Genomic DNA, 18,836 nt, shown 5'->3' on the forward strand with positions numbered 1-18,836 from the left:
GGCAGAGTAGTCACACTGAGCCTGATAGCATCCTGCTACACAACACAAGAGCCACAGACTCTGAACAACAACCCACATTAGCTTTCCTGCTAAAGTCTCCTTCTTATCTAACTTACAAACATGAACACACATCTTGTCCTGCACCTTAGTTTGTTGAATGATACATAAACCTGCAAATGGAACTCCAGACCCATTAGATCCTTGTTTGTTAGTGAAACACTAACAGTTTATCCATGACTTGTAGCTACAGCAGTTTGTTTACTTCGTTCTGTACCGGTAGCCTATCAGCTAACATCAATCAAACAAGGAATACATCTTCATTATAATAATACAAAACTACTATAATTCCATTAAAAAAAGCATGTTGATATGTTTTTTACTGCAAAGAGGTACAATAGAATCTGATTTCAGTTGGACTTAATCCCATATAATAGCATTTAGTGTTTACAGTTTACAATCATATTACACTGAATGCACGTAAACAGCCATGTGAACAGCCTTGACATTTGCACCAACTCCGTATTTAAAAGCAAACTTAAGACTCACTGAGCTGCTTTTTTTTAATCATTGTTGTTCCTATATATTTCTTTTCTTTTTTCCTGTGCTATTCCTTTTACCCTTGCTTCTCTCCTCCTCTTTTTCTGTTGCTGTTACTGTTGCATCTTTGTTTTAATGTTCCATTACACTGAAATTTGACTAGCCACCAAAAGAGAAGTGTGAAAATGTCCAATTATTTTTTTACTTGTCTTATGCATTTATATAACTGCTCTCCACTGCAACAACAACATCTGTTTCTCCCCACTGCAAGAATATAGTGCTGGTGGAAAAATACTGAATCTGTTTTTTTATTTAATAGAACTTTTTGCTTAAAAACAGTGAAAAGAATATGAAGAATAAATGTAATGTTATTGAATGTGACTTTCAAAGCAAGACAATGGTTGCAACAATAATTTGAATGCATCAATATCCCAACAACAGGAGTGCCAATGAAAAGAAAGAACACACTCGCATTTAGTTACATCTGGTTACAAGTAATATTTTCTCTGTCAGCACTTGATAACGTTACATAAGCTTAGCTTTTCATTAATGTGGCCGTGCTGCCTGCATGTTTTTACAGCTTGTCCAGCTGCTTTGTTGCTGCTTCTTGTTTAATTCTCAGTGGATTGTAAATTAATTTAGTCCATAAATCAGCTGCAACGTAGGATAACATTACTGACAGACATTAGTGAAAGAAGATGCTTCTTATTAACAATAGTGCAACAGGTAAAACAGCTAAATCAGCTTCTGGACGAGTGATATTATTGGCTGTAGGAGGCGACTGTTTTACTAATCAGAGGCTACGGTGTGTGGTTCCACAGATGCTGCAGCTCATTGGATAAGACTTTGCATTAAAACAGGAAGTAGTTAATTCATCTGTCTCTAACATTTATCATTTAGTAAAACATTTCGTCATAGCTTTCATTTTCAATGGTTACTTATTTAGTTTTGTCCTGAAAAAATGATCTTAAACAAAAATGTTTTGTTTTCGAACATTGTTGTGATCATGAAAAACAAGCTGGGTCACCTTAGTGATGCTCTCAAGTTGTCATGCAAATACACTCCACAGCAGTGATCTTGTCTTCTAAAATCTAACAAGAGTAGGTGTACTCACAGACCTCACTATTTTTATTTATATCTGTATTTGTAGAGATGTGGATGTAACGTTACTTTCTGTAAGATATCTTTTCTGTTGCTATCAGAAGGAGTGAGTCACTTCCAGGAATAATGTTGGCAGTCAACTAGCTGAAATCTTCCTCTCGGTGTTCAGTAAAGTTGTACCAGTTTGGCTTCTCCTCTTAAGCTAAACACAGGCAGTAACAGTATTTTAATTAACAGGTGAGTGAATGATCAGCTGCTCTGCAGTGGAGAGTGCAGAGTTTACTGAGGAGAGTCAGTCTGTTGTCTTACTGCAACACCTGTATAAAACCAAGATGCTACAGCTTCAAAATGCTTAACACAAAAATTGGACAAAAAGACGTTAGTCTAGTTTTCGTCAACGACATTCATGTGTTGACTAAAGTCTAAACAAAAATCGAATGACTAAAATTTGACAAAATGAATATACATTTTCATCAAAAGACAAACTAAATCAAAATCAGGAGCCAGAATGTCCCTGAAGGTAACCTCCTGCTCTCCTGGATTTACAGTAAAACATTGAGTTGAAGCAGAAGCAGCTGGAGCTTATTATAATTCCTTCTCCCTGGTGTTCCTATCTTCTCAAAATGTTGTCATGTACAACCTGCACCAGCTCCATGAATTAACCTCTGCACCATCTGTCCCATCCTGGTGACACACTCTAAATGTTCCACAGCCTCCTTTATGCTCTTGTTTACTCCTCTTTTCTAACACAACAAAGAGACGCTCTGATCTTGATTTGACCTGTCCAGGCCACCGTATCCCTCATTGTGCAAGAGCAGCCTTGCTGTGTGTGCAGTCATCTGGTTAATAAACAGTCCATTTCCAGGCTTGCAAGGATGTTGTTTCTGTGCCTATAATTAGAATGTGATTGCGTTATCGCACAGCCATATAATCAAGGTTGGTTCTCTGCTATTGTCTCCTCTCTTCTATATTCAATAGAGGCTTTGAAATTGAATGACAACAAATAGCCTGTATCATGATATTCTGCTGTTGTATGGTATGATTTGATTTTCTTTTAATCCCATTTAAACATTAACATTAAACAGTGAAGAAAAAAATTGCAGCAGCTTCCTGAATATAAAAAGGATATCAGTGAATTAGAGATGCACTGAATGCAATTTTCTTGGCCGTTTCCGATTTCTGTTTCTGTTTTTATAAGTCTGACCTTCCGATTCCTATTTTGGCTTATTCCAATTTTCTCTCTGTGTAAGAACTATAATTGACAGCATACACAAACATTACTTTATGGAAAATTCAATTATATGTTCATAATAAAACATTGTTCATATAAAACATGAACATAGTTTGTTGTTTTCTAACTACATGATGAACTTTTAAGTTCATTGAAGTCAACTCAAAGTAAAATACTGATAAAACATTAGTCAGTGGTGGGTACCACAAAGTATTTTCCTACTCTATTTTTCACCTATAATACTGCAATTTCCCAAATATGATCTTTTTTTGGTGTAATCAGAAAGCACTTTACTGATATTGATTTGTAGCATTCGACAGGTGTACAGTTTTTTCACTCTGCTCTAATTATTTCATCATATATAGATGAATAATATTTATATTTTTCCTTACAGATTGAAACACACAGCAGCATTCACGTCAGTGTGTCAGATAATGTTAAAGAGGTTAAACTAAATATAAACAAAAACAGCAGCAGTATTAACAGCAGAGCCACACCTCAGATGATTTTCAATAAAACATTAATGTCTTTTCCTTAATAAAAGGAAAAATCACCTGATCTCAGGTAAACTGCGTGTAAACAGCTGAACATGTCTAGGCGTGGAAAGTCTGTGATATATATATATATATATATATATATATATATATATATATATATATATATATATATATATATATATATATATATATAGGCTATTTTGGGCTGGACCAGCTTACCATCTGTCCCATCTTGAGCAGACCTGGAATGGTCTGAGTGTGACCCTTGTTCAGGCTACTGTCTGAGCCTGTTGGTGGCTGTGATGATGGTGTGTGACATGTTGCTGGTAAATAAAACGTTAATTCATCTTTAAAGGGGACCTATTATGCTTTTACTTAGTTTCAGTCATATATACATATAATGTTACAATGTCAGATGTTGATGTTTAAAGTGGCCAACGTGTCATATAATGAGGTAAACACTAATGTTTGCTTAGCTTGTTTCTCTGATAACTAAAGATCCAGATATCTGATGACTAAAATCCTTCATCCGGTTAAAAGACAGTTAAAAACAATCAAGATCTAAAAAGTTTATCATACAAAGGTGGCTTAAAAATGAATAAAAGTCAATTTATGACTGTCTGGCAGACAACCACAACACTGACATATTTTCTTGTATGTGTATTCTCTTTGGTACACCAACACCAACACATGCTTCTTGTGTGTGTATAGTCTTTGGTAGAGGGGTATGATGCTATTGTGTGTGTGTGTGTGTGTGTGTGTGTGTGTGTGTGTGTGTGTGTGTGATACTTACAGCTAGGGCTGCAACTAGCGATTATTCACGTTATCAATTCATCTGTCAATTATTTCCTTGATTAATTGATTAGTTAGAAAAACAGCAATAGTCAGCAAATCCTTTAACTTGTGATGCTGGAGGAGCGATTTATCGATGATCAAAATAGTTGAGTTACAGGTTCTGTCCAAGAGGTGAGAAAACCTTAAAAATCACATTGTCCTTTTTTGACAACGCAATTTATGAAAAATCAAGCTCTGAAAAATAATCTTCCTCAACAATATGGATAGTTAGCCTCTTACAAAGACTGAAGAAAGAAACACACGTTCCCTGTTAGCCTGTTGCTACTCACTAATGGCTGAGGCGTCTGTGTGGTCAGCAGCGATCAATAAGACAGGAAGGACAGGGAGAGCTGGATGGATGGATGAATGGATGGATGGGAGAAAGGGAAGTATAGAGAACTGGAAGAGATGAAAGTGAATGCTACATTCAAACACAAGAGGAGATTGTGAAGAAATGAAGGAAGACCAATATGACTGCATGGGGAATTTAAAGACAGATATTGATTCAAATGTGTCAAAATTCAAAATCTCTTTTTGACCATTTTCATGATCAGAGAGATTACAGTTGTCAGTTGGAACAGTTGTCAGGGTGGGACAATTTAGACCAAAATCAGAGAGTAATTACCTGGAAATCCAGGATATAACAAAATGTATGAATGCCAATATGAGCAAAATGCCCCAGTAGAAAAGATTTGTCTTTTTGAAAACAATATTAATACACTGCAAGCTAGCATTGGAGCAAAGCAGTGTTCAGTAACATCTGACTTTTCACAGGGAGCTTTATTATTGACCAGTCTCCTTTCAGAATCTCATCTACAGCATCCTGCAACTACAAAGGCAAAACACACTCTGATCACCACACACACTCCTGCATCTAAAGGTTTAATGTGCGGTGTAGAGCCATTTGAACTATTCATCCCCCCTGAATGTCCTCTAGCCAAAACCCATCTGAGCTGCTTTTAAAGCAGGAAAACACAATCTCTGGTTGCATAACGGTCATTTTTGTCCCGCGGGAGCACAGAGGGACATTTTCCTCCGCTGTCAGCGCTTCCACTGAGCTCTAATTAGAGAAAGACAATGAACAGAGCTGGACGGTGACCATTGCTGGCAGAGTGTTGGGGACAGGATAACAATTAGGTCCAAACTAATGTAAAGGGATACCAACAAAGTCAAGAATTGTGAAATTAAAACTTGTTTATTCTAGCTATTTTTTGTATTCCTGTATCAGAAATGTATTGTTCAGTAATGTAATGTGTGTAATTTTAATATTATTGAAGGTATTGCAGTTTTCTCCTGTCTTTTTGCATGTAGTCTACATGCAAATGAAACTGTCCTCATTTTATCTTGCCTACACTCCATCATGTCAGAGGTGACATTGTTGACAGAGTCATAGAAAGGCTAATATTGGCCCGGATACTGTGAGATGGGAAGCCAAAAGCTATTAGATTCAGAGGATGATTGTGAGAGAGGATCAAGAGTGTTCATATCAGAGCCAGAGCTGCTCACAGGATCTGGATCAGTAGCGTAGAAGCCAGCAACAGCATTTGACTGCAGCTTGAGAAGTGGATACATCGATGCGGAGAGGAGGGCAGATAAATGGATGGTACTTGCATGAAGTTGATGGTTTGTCCTCTCCTCTCAAGCCTTGTGCTTATTTAATATCTCTGGCTGATGTTAAACATTACATTCATGGTCTCCAGAGGATGCATCTTTTTGAATCTAATTACCCTGGTTACGCTCTGATGTCAACTGCTGAACTCCATTAAATTTCCTGTGGATATCCATGGTCCCTAGAGGAAGAATCCTGATTTTATTGTTGTCTTATTGTTGTCTCTTAAGCCACAATGTCAGCTATGTACACAAAATAATCTTGTAATGTCACAGACAGTGCCATTAAATCAGTGCTCCTGAGGATGAACCCTTTAAATCATCCCATAACCTTTACACTTGTGCTGCTCTCTGGTCACGCATCACAGTCTTTCTTTCTTTCTTTCTTTCTTAACAGAACTTTCATACTCAAACATCACTAAGGGCCATCATTTAAAACCAGGGCCATCCATTCAGCTACCCTGTGATGCTTTAAAAGAGAGACAAATGATGACTCTCACTCATTTTTCCCTAGATGATGATCCTGTGAGGATTTGATTTTGTGCTTCCTGGGTGTGTGTAAGATTTCCCACCAGTGACCACATTAATAGCGGAACACAGTCTGGACAAATAGAGTGGAAGTACATTGTCTCAGTGAGAGGGGATGTGATGCTTTTCTCTGCTGCAAGCTCTATTTTAACATCTCCCCTGCCATCTTTCTCCCTGTCTCTCTCACTGTGTGTGTGTGTGTGTGTGTGTTCCTGCCATTTCTGTGTCACAGTATGGTCCCATCCTCCACCAGCAGCATAACAAATAACCTATTGTGTTGCCATGTTGTGAGCCACCAAAACAACTCGACCTGCCATGCCAAGCTCCAGCTCTGCTCTTCACACAGTGTCAGAGATGGAGTTGGATTTTGTTGTATCCCTCTGGGAGAAGATTTTCGCTCTTGGGTGCTGCTGGGTAATAAAACCAGGAAATATAAAGAAGACTTTTAAAAAAGGCCTTTAAATACTGGATTTAAAGGTTGATATCAGTATTTGAGTGTTAAAAATATATTTGCAGATATTTTTTCAACGTAAGCACATAACATTATCAAAAATCTTTGGGATCCTTTAAATTATATTATTGTATAATTGTGACCAAGATACTGAGCAGCACATTTTACAGTGTACAAATAAACTTGTCAGCGCTCTCTGGTGGACAAACTATGTAATTGCTCCTAAATGATATCAAATGCTTCTTACACACGCAATTTCTTGTTACTTACTGGTGGACACATACATAGATATATGTCTGTGATAGGGGTGGGGCGTTGGGGCAGCAGCCCCCACATGTACATCCGCCCCTGATCCACCTCCAATCTTATTAGTGACAAATATGACACTCTCTTTTGACCTTGCACTTGTAGTACCATTGTATTACTGTAGTTTTGAAAATAGGACACAGATGCATGAAGATGACCTGCATTTCAGACTAGATATCTTTAAAGTCACCCTCCAGTAAAAAATGTGTTGTTCTTCTTCTTTCAGTTGGATGTTGTTCTCTTCTCTGTGCAGAATGATATATGTGCAGAGTTTGTTTTCACATGTATCTGCTGAAGGAGGAAAGTTTCTCTGTGCTCACCTTGAATCTAAGTTGAAGGCATGTACCTACAAGCAGGATTTTGTGACATCACAACTAGTTTGGAACCACTTGTGGTCCAGTATACAACTTATAGGAGTGTGATACATTGAGAATGGACTTTACAGTGAAGAAGGAGACATCTTGTGTCCAACAGTTCAACTTTTAAAATGAAAAACACTTACATATTCATAGTTTCTGAATTTTTCAATAAGGGAGAAGGAGTAGATGTAATTTTAACAATTTCGGAGTAGGTAATTGCAGTTTTTGGTGGGAAAACCATACACACAAATTATTATTCAAAGCAGAGTATTTTGATATGTAAATTATTTAATATATATGAAAAATATCAAAATAAAACTAGCAACTGTTACATCACTTATAACTTTCACTTGGAGAATGTGGGCCGACTCCAAACAGCAGATGACCTTCAAACTGAAGTCTGGTTTGAACTCTCTTCCTGTTTCTTTCCCCCCAAAATCGTTCCTAATAGTTTAAGGGTTAAACCAATTATAGAACCAGCCTTTTAATGACACTTGTTACTCTTGTTCTTATCATTTTCAGCATAAAACTGGCATCGGCCTCAAAATTCTGATAGAAAACATTTGAATTTAATATCCATTTAGTAATTACTGAACACATTGCCAAACATGGGATGAGACAGATCACCCTTTTAAATGTAGGAGACAATTAAGATGAAGCTGGCATCCTGCTTTCTATACTGGAGTTACTTGGTTCAGATGCACTGCACCAGCCTAAGCAACACAACCTTGAGAAAAATCTGATATGACTGATAAAAACCCTGCAACACACAGTATGTAAATCCTATCCTCAAGCACACCACAGTAGTAAAATGTGTGTTGTGTCATAAAAATGCAGACGGGAGGGGGGGGGCTTGTTGGTGTAATAGAGAACAACTGAGACGCTTGTTGTTGTTCCTGCAGATGAAACACCAAAGTCACTAACAAGAACTGCTACTTTTAATTTCCAAAGTTCTGAATGTTTGCTTTTATCACCACCAGGAGTTAATAGAGTTCAGAGCGTAACAGTTCTGTGATATGAGTGAATGTCATATTAATTTCATAACCATATCCTAAGACTGCATGTTTTCATTTGGCATTGAACCTCTAGTTCAACTTATCTTTAAGAAGTTGTTTCCACATTAATGGAAGGTGATGCTGTATATGCTGCCTGTCACCCTGAGGCAAGGCATGTCCCTGCAGCACGATTCACTTCATTTAGCACGCTCTCTCCTCTCTCTCCTCCGCCTTCAGCTGGCTCCTTTTCTCTCCTATCTCACCTTCCCTCTCTCTTTCTCTCTTTTTTCTCAACATCCTCAGCCTCTCTCATAACGCTTCTTTGCAGGGCGCAGAATGATAAAGCCCAAAATCCTCTATACGCCACTACAAAGCAGGCTGTATTTTCACAGAAGGAGATCATTTCAAAGACAGTTAATTAAAGGCGCTCTCCAGCCGGCTGGTGTCGGCACTCTGTGCATTCTGAAGTGAAGCTAGTAATGGAAAAGGGAGGCTTCATTCATACTCATAGGAAGCAGGGGGCTCTTGCTGAGTGTAGAAGGAATAAGATTGGTATCAGATTAAACAATGAGAATATTCTCATATGAAAGAATATGATGATTTATGCCTGGCAGGGATCGACTGACAGAAACCTGTTGGCTTTGATAATGGAGATGAATTCAGACTGAAAGTGTTCATTGAAATCTATTTTTATTGTGATTTTTGAGTCTTATATATATTAAGTTTGCAAGCACTCCTTGTCATCATGTGATTTTCCTCAAAAGCTCAACACTTGCAGTGAAAATGTTGTTGACCCATGTAGATGTCCATACTGTGTCTGTTAGCCATGCAGGTGACATGGGTGAGATGTTTCACTTGTATCTTGGTAGCACATTGCTGCCACCATGACAAGAAAAAGAAAGGCAGTGTGGAAAAGATGCTGTTAAAATAATAACATTTTCTTGTTACCGTATCGGCCCAAATACAGAAACTCCCCCCTTTTCTAACAGCTGTTTTTGGAAAAAGACTTTTTGAAGATTCAACAGACTTTCAAACTCATCCTGTTTGGAAAGATTCCTAGAGATACTATTAATCCAAGGAAAAGAGAATCCTCATCCATGACGCCTTTTTTCTCATAAAAGTGAAATACTTCCACATCTGTGTAGCTTGTCTATCAGTCACACACTCCTGTCAGGCTCATAGCAGTCAAAATGATTTTCTGACAATAAGCATCTTTCAGCGTTTTATATCATCTATGGCTTTACAGATGATTCAGTCCACTATCTGTTTCTGCGGTTAAGATGTCGGTAGATGTCAGGAGAGACCTTTGACTCATTTTCACTTGTCATTAGTTGATTTCCTTCGTGGAGGAAAAGTATGCGACGAGTCTTCAGAATTTTGATTTAGTAGAGTTTTTTATTTAGTTGGTTAAACAGAGAGAACGAAACATTTTTACTGATGATTAACTCTAAAAGAGTGATTATGTATTGGACTATGTATTTTGTGCATGGCCAAAACACGGGTGACCTACACTCCATACTGTGCCTGAATGCATCCTGTGGACACTGATGGAGCACTGAAGCTGCTGTGAGGAGAATTAGTTAAAAATAAGTGTCGATTATGGTTTGCACAAGTTGAGCTCTCAGTTACTAGTTTAAGATGAAATGAAAAAATGAAATGACTAAAAATGCTGTTGGTGAGTGTTGTTTTTTTAATAATGACCTTGATCTGTCTTCCTCTTTTACAGTGTGTAGAAGCCAAAAAGTACTGCTGGTATTTTGAGGGTGGATACCCCATCTACTTCATGTAAGTACCACAATATTTCATTCTCACAGCTGTTATCCAAAATCCACTGCAGAGAAAAAAGGAACTGAGAATTCCTCCAACATGTTTGGAATAGATGGCAAAGTGCTCCTCATTCCCCTCAATCTGGCTCCATAATGTCACCATCAGCCTGGCAGACTTGTAAGAGCAGCATTTTTTAAATTTGTCACACAAAGTGTACACAAACAAGCATGCTTAAATAAGCTTTTCATAGCATGGCTATGACTATAACCTGAAGATGTAAATCTTTAAAGACTGGTCACAGATATATAGTTTCATATTTAAAAAAAAGTCACTGTAATTTTTAGCAAATGTTACTTAAACAGGAAGAAATAGTGCACTTGTTGGAGACTATTTTCAGCGGCGGAATAATCCACATTTGGTACCCTAGTGAGTATTTCAGGACAGTGTGTGGGATGGAGTCAGAATAAACTACAGTGTGTGTGTTCATGGTGATGAAGGAACATGTCAGCCAGTGCAACAGTGTGGCTCATTCATGTGTTTTTAATAGTTTTGGACAACAATGGAGGTCTACAGCACAGAGAAATAAGATATATCAGGCTTTGATACACACGCAGTACTTGTTAGTAGATCAGCTCACTGTTGGTTAGAGTCTCTTAGTGGGATACAGAACATTGTGAGCTACATCTCTTCACCAAACACTCGCTTCTTCTGTGCATGGCTTCATCTTCCTCACCAACTAAAAGTGACCTGCTAAACAACTTAGCTGTCCGGAGTGTGATTTTAACTCCAGTAGCTAAAAGTTTGTTATTAATGAGTCAGTCCTTTATGTGATCAGCTTCATAAAGCATTTAATGAAGTCTACACCACCCATTCAACATTTGAAAAAGTGCTGAAAATGTCTAAAAGTTCTGGTCACGTTAGCCAAAAGTGAATGTCACCATCATTAACTCTGGTTTTACAGTAATGGCCTACCACTGCTGTCACATTAAAATGCATTTAATAAGGGGTACATGCAGGAAGTGATGATGTACGCCATGGATACATTTTAAACTGCATACTCAAAGATGACGTCTATTCACAAATGAAAAATGGTCGCTGAGCACATTACTCACAAAGTTTTCTAGCTTCTGGGTTTGACTCTGCGTTGTGTAGCCCTCTGCACATGCTCAGTACTGTTTCCTCCTTCTTGCCCCACCCCCATGCTCCTGCTCAACACATAGACTTTACACCAAGATGATGGAATTCACCTAAAAATCGCTTTTCTAGGCTCTGGGAAAGTTTTACAAATGGGGAAAATGCTATTTTGGCCACAGGAGATTGTTTTGTTGCATTACCATGAGTGGCCACTGGGACAAATTGGCAACACGGCTGAGTAGCGTCACGTCATGAACAACGTGATTTTTTTATTTAGGAACATTGTTGTTCTCTCTCATTTCAAGAAAAAGAACAATCTGCATTTAAAAACAAAGTCAAGTGAAATTTTAGTCTGAATTTTCAGTAAACTTGTAAACTGCTGTTTTATATGGAGGGGCTAATGAGAGCTGTGAGACTCAACCATACAGTCCATATGTGGGCTGGAATAGTTAAAAGACTCTAAAATCTCTGTTTAGTAGAAAATGTCACTATTTAATGTCTATCATCACTATGTGTGAGCCTTTCACACTAATCAAAGTTAAATTCAGTTTTATTATTCAGTGTTATTAATAAAACTCCTGCTTACTGGAGCTTTACATTCAGTTTTGGGAAGTAGAGTGTTTCACTGATTGAGACAGATGACAGGCTTCTTCCATAGTTCCAACTTTCATCCATTTTATTTGCTTTCTAGTTGCTGGCCACAGCTCTAGTGGTGATGAGATAGAGGAGAGAGACAGAGACAGAGAGCGCCAGTGAAGAGAGATGACCTAATGAAAAACAACTTGGAGGAAAACCTGCTTTCTCCTTCACTTTCTTTCCCTTCTCTCAGCCCTCAATTTCTGTTTCTCTGAGTTCACTTTCTTTTTCAAATTAGCAACCCACAGCATTTTCATATAAATCAGTGAAAAAAAGAAGAAAAGCATTCCGCTCAGCGTTTATTACAGAGACATACAGTACATGTCCATTTTGATAATAGTTTAACAGGGATTATACTGTACTGCTGTATGTGTAAATTGTGCGTCATGCTATGCCGATTCCAGTCGGCATATAAATCTCAAGATGGAAAAATACAAAATTGAAAAACACAAGTGGTTCCTCAAAACTTTCAAGAAAAAAAAACAAATGAAAGAAACAGATGAAACAAATCTGTGTCTAAGAAGCAGCAATTTCATAAAAGAATGAACGAATGAATATTGGAATGAAAAGAATGCATTAAATCTGACTCAGTATCACATAATGGGTAACTGTCAAGAGCAAAACAATTCAAAACTTAAATCAATGCATCTAAAGCTTGGAGCCACATTTAAAAGCAATTTAAATTCCAACAACATTTGAAACATCACCCTACATTAGACTGCTTTGGCTCAAGTTAGGTGTATCTAATAAACTGGCAACAGAGTGTAAACATTGTTTGCAAAGGTAAAATCAAAGAATCAAATCCAAAAAATCTCTTATACATGCTAAAGAGCTTTATTTTGCAACAAATAATGCAGAAAATAACACCAACTACAGAAGCATTTCCTGCAGATGATGCATGTGATTGCTGTGTGGAAACGCATTGATCTTAATGTTCTGGCTGAGTTGTAAATGCAGTTGGAGTGAAAGGAGACTATAAAACACTTCTGCATCAGGCTGTAATGCATTTTGAGATTGGAGTTTACTACATACAGGTGCTGTGTTTTAAATATAATGGGACTAAATGGCCCTCAATCATAATGAGCTTATGTACTGCTGATCATTGTGCAGTACTGAGCAGTCTTAAATCTTATAAAGGAGTGTGTATAATTGCTGGAACTGGAGTAAGATTGCTGATACACAGCAGTCTGAATGATTCAAAGCAATGTGGGCTATTTACTCAGTAAGCTTGCTGACAATTTTCAATATAATTAAAAACTGATTTCACTCAATATTTTTCTGTAATTACTATAATATTTACAGCAGCATATTAGTTTTATACTGTATCACTCCCTCGCAGTGCCTTTAAATCCCCAACTTTCCTCAAAGCTTACTATTGAAACCCAACTGAGGATAAAACATCAACATTTAACCATGATTTAAGTCCATAAACATACCCATCAATTGCAATTACATTATTGGTTTACTTAACATTACTCAATAATATAAAGATTGTGATATCATTATCAGTTACAGTATGCTAACAATGGAACACTGCTGGTAAGTCTCACCTGTCGTTGTCTTTATATCTAATACTGATGCCCTGAGAGTAACCCTGCATATTGTACCAGTCAGATGTTACTCTGAAAAGTTAAGGTGAAATATTCCTGCCCCTTTTTAATCTCAAACCAAAACCAAATCTAGTGAAAAGGCTTTATCTTAATTCACAAGGTAAGACTCTTAACATATCTCTCCCTCCACCGTGGTGCTGCTTTTCTCTGCCTGCAGCCACATTTAGGAGCTTTACACGGAGGATCGCTGGCCTCTTTGTTCCAAGTCTCCTGAGAAAAGAGTAATTCTCTTAACTCAACCTCTCACGTCTCTGTGTGACTGTGTGCATAGTCATGTACATCTGCCTCTATGAAAACAAAATGTGAGGATGGACAGAGGGAAGGATAAGTGGACTCACATAAGACAAGTGTGTAACTGAGGATAACCTCATTTTCTCAAGTTCTGCTTTTCCTAATGGTCATTATGGTCCAGCACATTATGTTTACAGGCAATGATGAGTCATCTGTTACAGTCTAAGTATAATTAATTAAGACATAATGCAAATAGATTATCTGCCACATTCCACTGGGGAATGAATCCTGTCACGTGTTTTAACAAGAGTTAAATAAAGAGACTTCTCATATTGTAACAGCAAAATTCTGCCCTACCTCCAGCTCAAAGAATATTCATGTATACAAACTGACAGGGAGTTTGGCAGGAACTGGCATCCAACAGTTGCTCGTCCTCGTACTAGTGTTGAAATGCCAGACAGGACTTGGAGTGTGAAGTATACGCTGTCATACTGACTATCTACACTCATCTATCACACACACACACCTTGCTATTATTTCAGTTTTATTAATGCTCAGTTGGCCTCTGTTCTGAATGTTTGGCTTCCAGGCTGCTGGGCTTGCCATTTAAAACTTTTAAAAGTTTTGTTTATGAAGCAGAAAATGTGATTAATAGCATCATTACAATACACCTGTGGTTCTTAAAAGCAGAGGAAATGTCAGGGTGCTATAGTGAGGCTCTCTGTCAGTACAGAGACAGGAAGTAATTCTCTGCAACTGGACAGGAAAACTTTCAAACTTTTTTCTTTCAGTTCTGTACTTCTTCCCCCCTCTTGACATGTGTTTTAAAACTGGACTAATTAATATTTTTCAGTCAGGAACACTCTCATCATAGATTAAACCATTTATTGTAACAAATGGAAATACAGTTTACCTTGGCGCTGACGGCTCAGTTCTAAGATGCTTCCAGGATTAGACAAGCAGCATGCTAAGCCAAACCAGGGAGCACAATACAGAAACCCCCCTGGGTATACAAGACTGGGCCCAAAGCAAGACATTGAATTCCAGACTACCTTGAACCATGTTATGACTCTGAACCAAAAAGGTGGAGGCTGGGGTGGTGGAGGCAAAGCTTTGCCACCAGCAGTGTGAGTGTGGCAACACTGATAGCAGGGATCAGTGTAGGAAGGAGTCATACTTAAATGGACCGCCTTGTTGAGAGAATGGCTGTATGTATGACTGGTGTATGACTGATTGGAAACACTGATTCAATCAGTAGGCTGCCAGCTGACTACAGCTGGAGCGTATGACTTTCATGTCCTGCATGAACTAAAGTGATGCTTCATTTAGCAGAACAGTGGATCAAATGCATAAGTATTATGAGATGAGAATTATAACTCTGCAGCTCTATGGAGCGTCTTAGCACCTTTCATCTCATTGTTTTGGTTTTACAGCCCACAACTTTACTGTTCTGGTTCAGTTTCAACACTCATCACTTTTGTCTCTTGCAGCAGCAGACATCTGTTTTCAGCTTAAAGGCTCCGTGAAGTGTACTGTACACTACCTGCCCAGCACCAAACAGCAGACAGAATAATTTAGAGACTAGCTGTTGAACATCATTTCATCATCAACAGCAGAGCCAGATAAAGAGCCAGATAGTTCTCTCAGGAGTTGGCAGGGACCAAAGCAGAGCTAAAATGAAACAATTTTATAAAGTAATAATATGTCAGTCTTGTATTACCAGGTTGTTCTGCTGCCTCCAAGTGGATTTTGCTAAACGGATTTGGTCTGATGCCAACATTTTTAAAAATTCTTGCTTCCTACAATATCTGCGCATGACAACTACACACTGGTTACGATTAGGGAAAGATGGTAGTTACAGTTAATAAAAAAGGCAAACATTAATTGCAGGTCTGTGACTGGGTGGCAAACTCTGGTCTTCTTTATAAAAGTCAGATGCGCTACACATACCCCAACACCAGAACCTCCACTCACTTACTTCCCACCTAAAGGACCCATCATTACTTCCTGCACTGAATGTTGTCACTGGATGTAAATCGTGAAGAGTGGAATTGTCTAATATGGACATAGTTAATAGAGATCATTAATTAGTTTAAGGACAGAAAGTGGCCGTGAAGAATATTAAAAGCTAAAAGGGCAGAAATTTCTGGTACTAATTTATCTAATAAAGTGCTCTTTAATATGACATTGAACCTGAATTTGTTGCCATATACTATAGTTATAATCAGTTTCCAGACTACAGTTTCCTGTATATTGTAAATTTATATTACTATGCCTGCCTGAAGAGGAGGGTAAATTTTACTAATGAATTTAGGTCCCTCAACATATTTTTATAGAGAAACTCTGAACATTGGATGTGTATGATTTGGATCAGGCAAACCATTTAGAAACAAGTAAGAGATCAAGGAGAACATCTTCTCACATCTGTCTATGTACCTGTTCCTCTATCTGTCAATAGAATGACAAGGAATATTCCTGTTCCTGTCAATCTAATCTTAAACAAAAAAATCTCAAACTTTCCTCAATCACAGCAGAACAAGGACTTAAAGAGCAACTTAACAGCTCCTTAATGTTGCTCCTCTAACAGAGTAAGCAACAGAACACCCCCTCCTCCCACTTTACCAGCTGGTGCTGCTGCAAAATGAATTACCACGGACAAATATGCATTAATTCATGTGACTATTAAATCTTACTAATGTAATTATATTCCAAACCTGACAGACAAATATACATGCAAAAACCACAATGTTTTTCCCTCTCATTTCTGCTGACAAGTGCATTCAGTCATTTTCAACATCTTTTACTTTTACATATAAATGAACGTCTGTTACATTCAAGCCCTTGCCAAACAAGTTCACACAATGCTGATTAAGCCTATCACTGCCAGATAAATCTGTCTGTATTTCACAGTATACTGGAGCTTTTAAATCTGGTGCTGGGTTTGACATTCCCGTGCTGGCTAGATGAATGCATAATGCAAGACTTCCGCCAGCCAAGTGGCTAACACCTGGTTAGCTCTCTGCTAACTTGAATGGGGATAAAATAATTGAATCGTGTGGCTCTTCTAGACTTTCTAAATGTTATCGGACAGAATGGATCAAATTCTGATCGTGAAACAAGTCATTTTGCGGGGGTTGTGTGACGCTCAAAACAATTTATCCACCGTTTTACAGCAGCAACAGTAGTGACGGAGTAGGCTACAGCGGAGCCTATGACATTAGCATGTGTCAACAGTGTTTTTGTAATTACCCTCACTGCCAGAAGGGGGAGAAAAAAAAGTCCTGCATTGCAGCTTTAAGAACCTTGGAGTTCAACATCATTTCATGACATTTCAACATCAGATATGCCAAAGCCTGACAGCATTAAAAAGCAAGCTATGACTTTGCCAATACTCAATTCAAATCAAAGGCCAAGGCGAGGATGTATGAGCAACAGTGAGTATGTGATGTCTGTAGAAACTATAATGCAGTTTTAAGTTGTGTGTTTGTTTACAATAGACCTTTGTCACAGGAGACATTTTGACATGTCACAGTAGGGAAAGCACAGGTATAATTAATAAACTTATTGATTGCTGCATTCCAATTATGTCAGCCAGTCCTGTTGTTGTGCATGCTGGCTCACTGGGAAACTTAAATGGAACAGAGCCATCATTCATGTTATTAGTAACACCTATGTTTTACTATTACAAATCAAAATGTCTGTGGTGAAAAAGGTTCATTATGCTCTACATAGTTTAGGTCGTGCAGGCTGATACACACCAGTATTTTGAATTGAAGATGCTGGTGTGTGTTATGGTCACTGATGATTTATTCTGATTATGGGATTAAAACCCGCTAGACAGAATAAAAATTAATGTGCAATTCTTATCAGAATATATCATCTACAACAGCTAGTATCCTATACCGATGGCCTGGTCAGAAGGCGGCAGGTATCTGTTCTCTTATTGAAGTGATGATGTCATTGTCAAGTCGCAATTACGCATGCCAGATCTGCGTAAAATTTTGTGCAACCAACACCAAAGTGTTGCAAAATAATCACAGAAACCTCAGTGCTCATGTGCACAACAAACTTGTTGGTTATGATGAATTATTATGTACAGTTTTTAATGCAAATCAGCAGCTGTGTTGAAGACACATTGATAAAACACAGTCATTAATCCACTCCTGGTGTCTCTGTCCAAAACAGTAACTGGAGGCAACAACTGCACATATAATCTTTTAAAGAGTCTGGCCAAAGTGTTGCCTGGAGCTCTGCATTTTTAATTGCAACGCAGGTAGACGAGTGGCTGTGTTGAGCGACATGACGTGATAAAGACTGTTAAATTTTATAGTGGTGTGTCTCAGAAAAAAGTGTTATTTTAATCCATGTGTGGATCATCACTGGACTGGGATAATGTTGTCAGCAGTTAGTTTTGCAGGTTGAACAGTCAAATCTAACGGAGTTAAACTTTCAGAAAAAAAATTCAGAAAAATTACAACATGCAAATACGAGACCTCATTTTAAATTCTTAAATTTTATATTTGACAGTATGGTGGTATTTCACTGCAGATGGTTATTCATTATGATGGCATATATGAAAACATGGTGCATCATCAGTGTGTCCAGAGAAGTGAATTCAACTTAATAAGAGTCATTATCTGTTCTTGGCAGTATATTTGAGCTACTGTATTCATATTTGAAACTCCTGACATCACAGACAAAAAGTTTCCACTGAGGAAAAATCTCCACAGTATACAAACTGTCAGTGCATCATGACGGGGAATGCTGTGTTTAGAGCGGATGAAAGTAATGAATGTGATTGGCCATGATTGTCACAGCCTTTAACACACTATTATCTGCTCCGTGCTGCTGAGTTCATGAAAATAAAGCCCTTTATCTGCTTAACATCAGCATGTTAGCATTGTCATTGTGAATATGTTGATGTTAGCATTTAGCTAAACGTACTGCTGTGCCTACATACTGCCTCACAGAGAGTTAGCATGGATGTAGACTCTTAGTTTTGTTAACCTTT

The 18,836-nt window shown here is 38.0% G+C and overlaps 1 protein-coding gene across 2 annotated transcripts in view; it reads left to right on the forward strand.

The window, feature by feature from the left end:
* vopp1 (VOPP1 WW domain binding protein) overlaps nt 1-18,836 on the forward strand; it is a 46,694-nt gene that overhangs the window by 17,584 nt on the left and 10,274 nt on the right. The window contains exons 1-2 of one of the 2 annotated variants that reach the window (XM_042399316.1): nt 6,604-6,750; nt 10,174-10,232. In XM_042399316.1, the coding sequence (XP_042255250.1) occupies nt 6,652-6,750; nt 10,174-10,232 (158 nt within the window). In that variant the 5' untranslated portion in view covers nt 6,604-6,651. Of the gene's footprint in view, nt 1-6,603; nt 6,751-10,173; nt 10,233-18,836 lie in introns of those variants that run through there. The other variant, XM_042399317.1, reaches the window with a different exon arrangement.

The sequence above is a fragment of the Thunnus maccoyii genome, chromosome 21 (genome assembly GCF_910596095.1).
Source record: "Thunnus maccoyii chromosome 21, fThuMac1.1, whole genome shotgun sequence".
In the NCBI taxonomy this organism is placed as follows: domain Eukaryota; kingdom Metazoa; phylum Chordata; class Actinopteri; order Scombriformes; family Scombridae; genus Thunnus; species Thunnus maccoyii.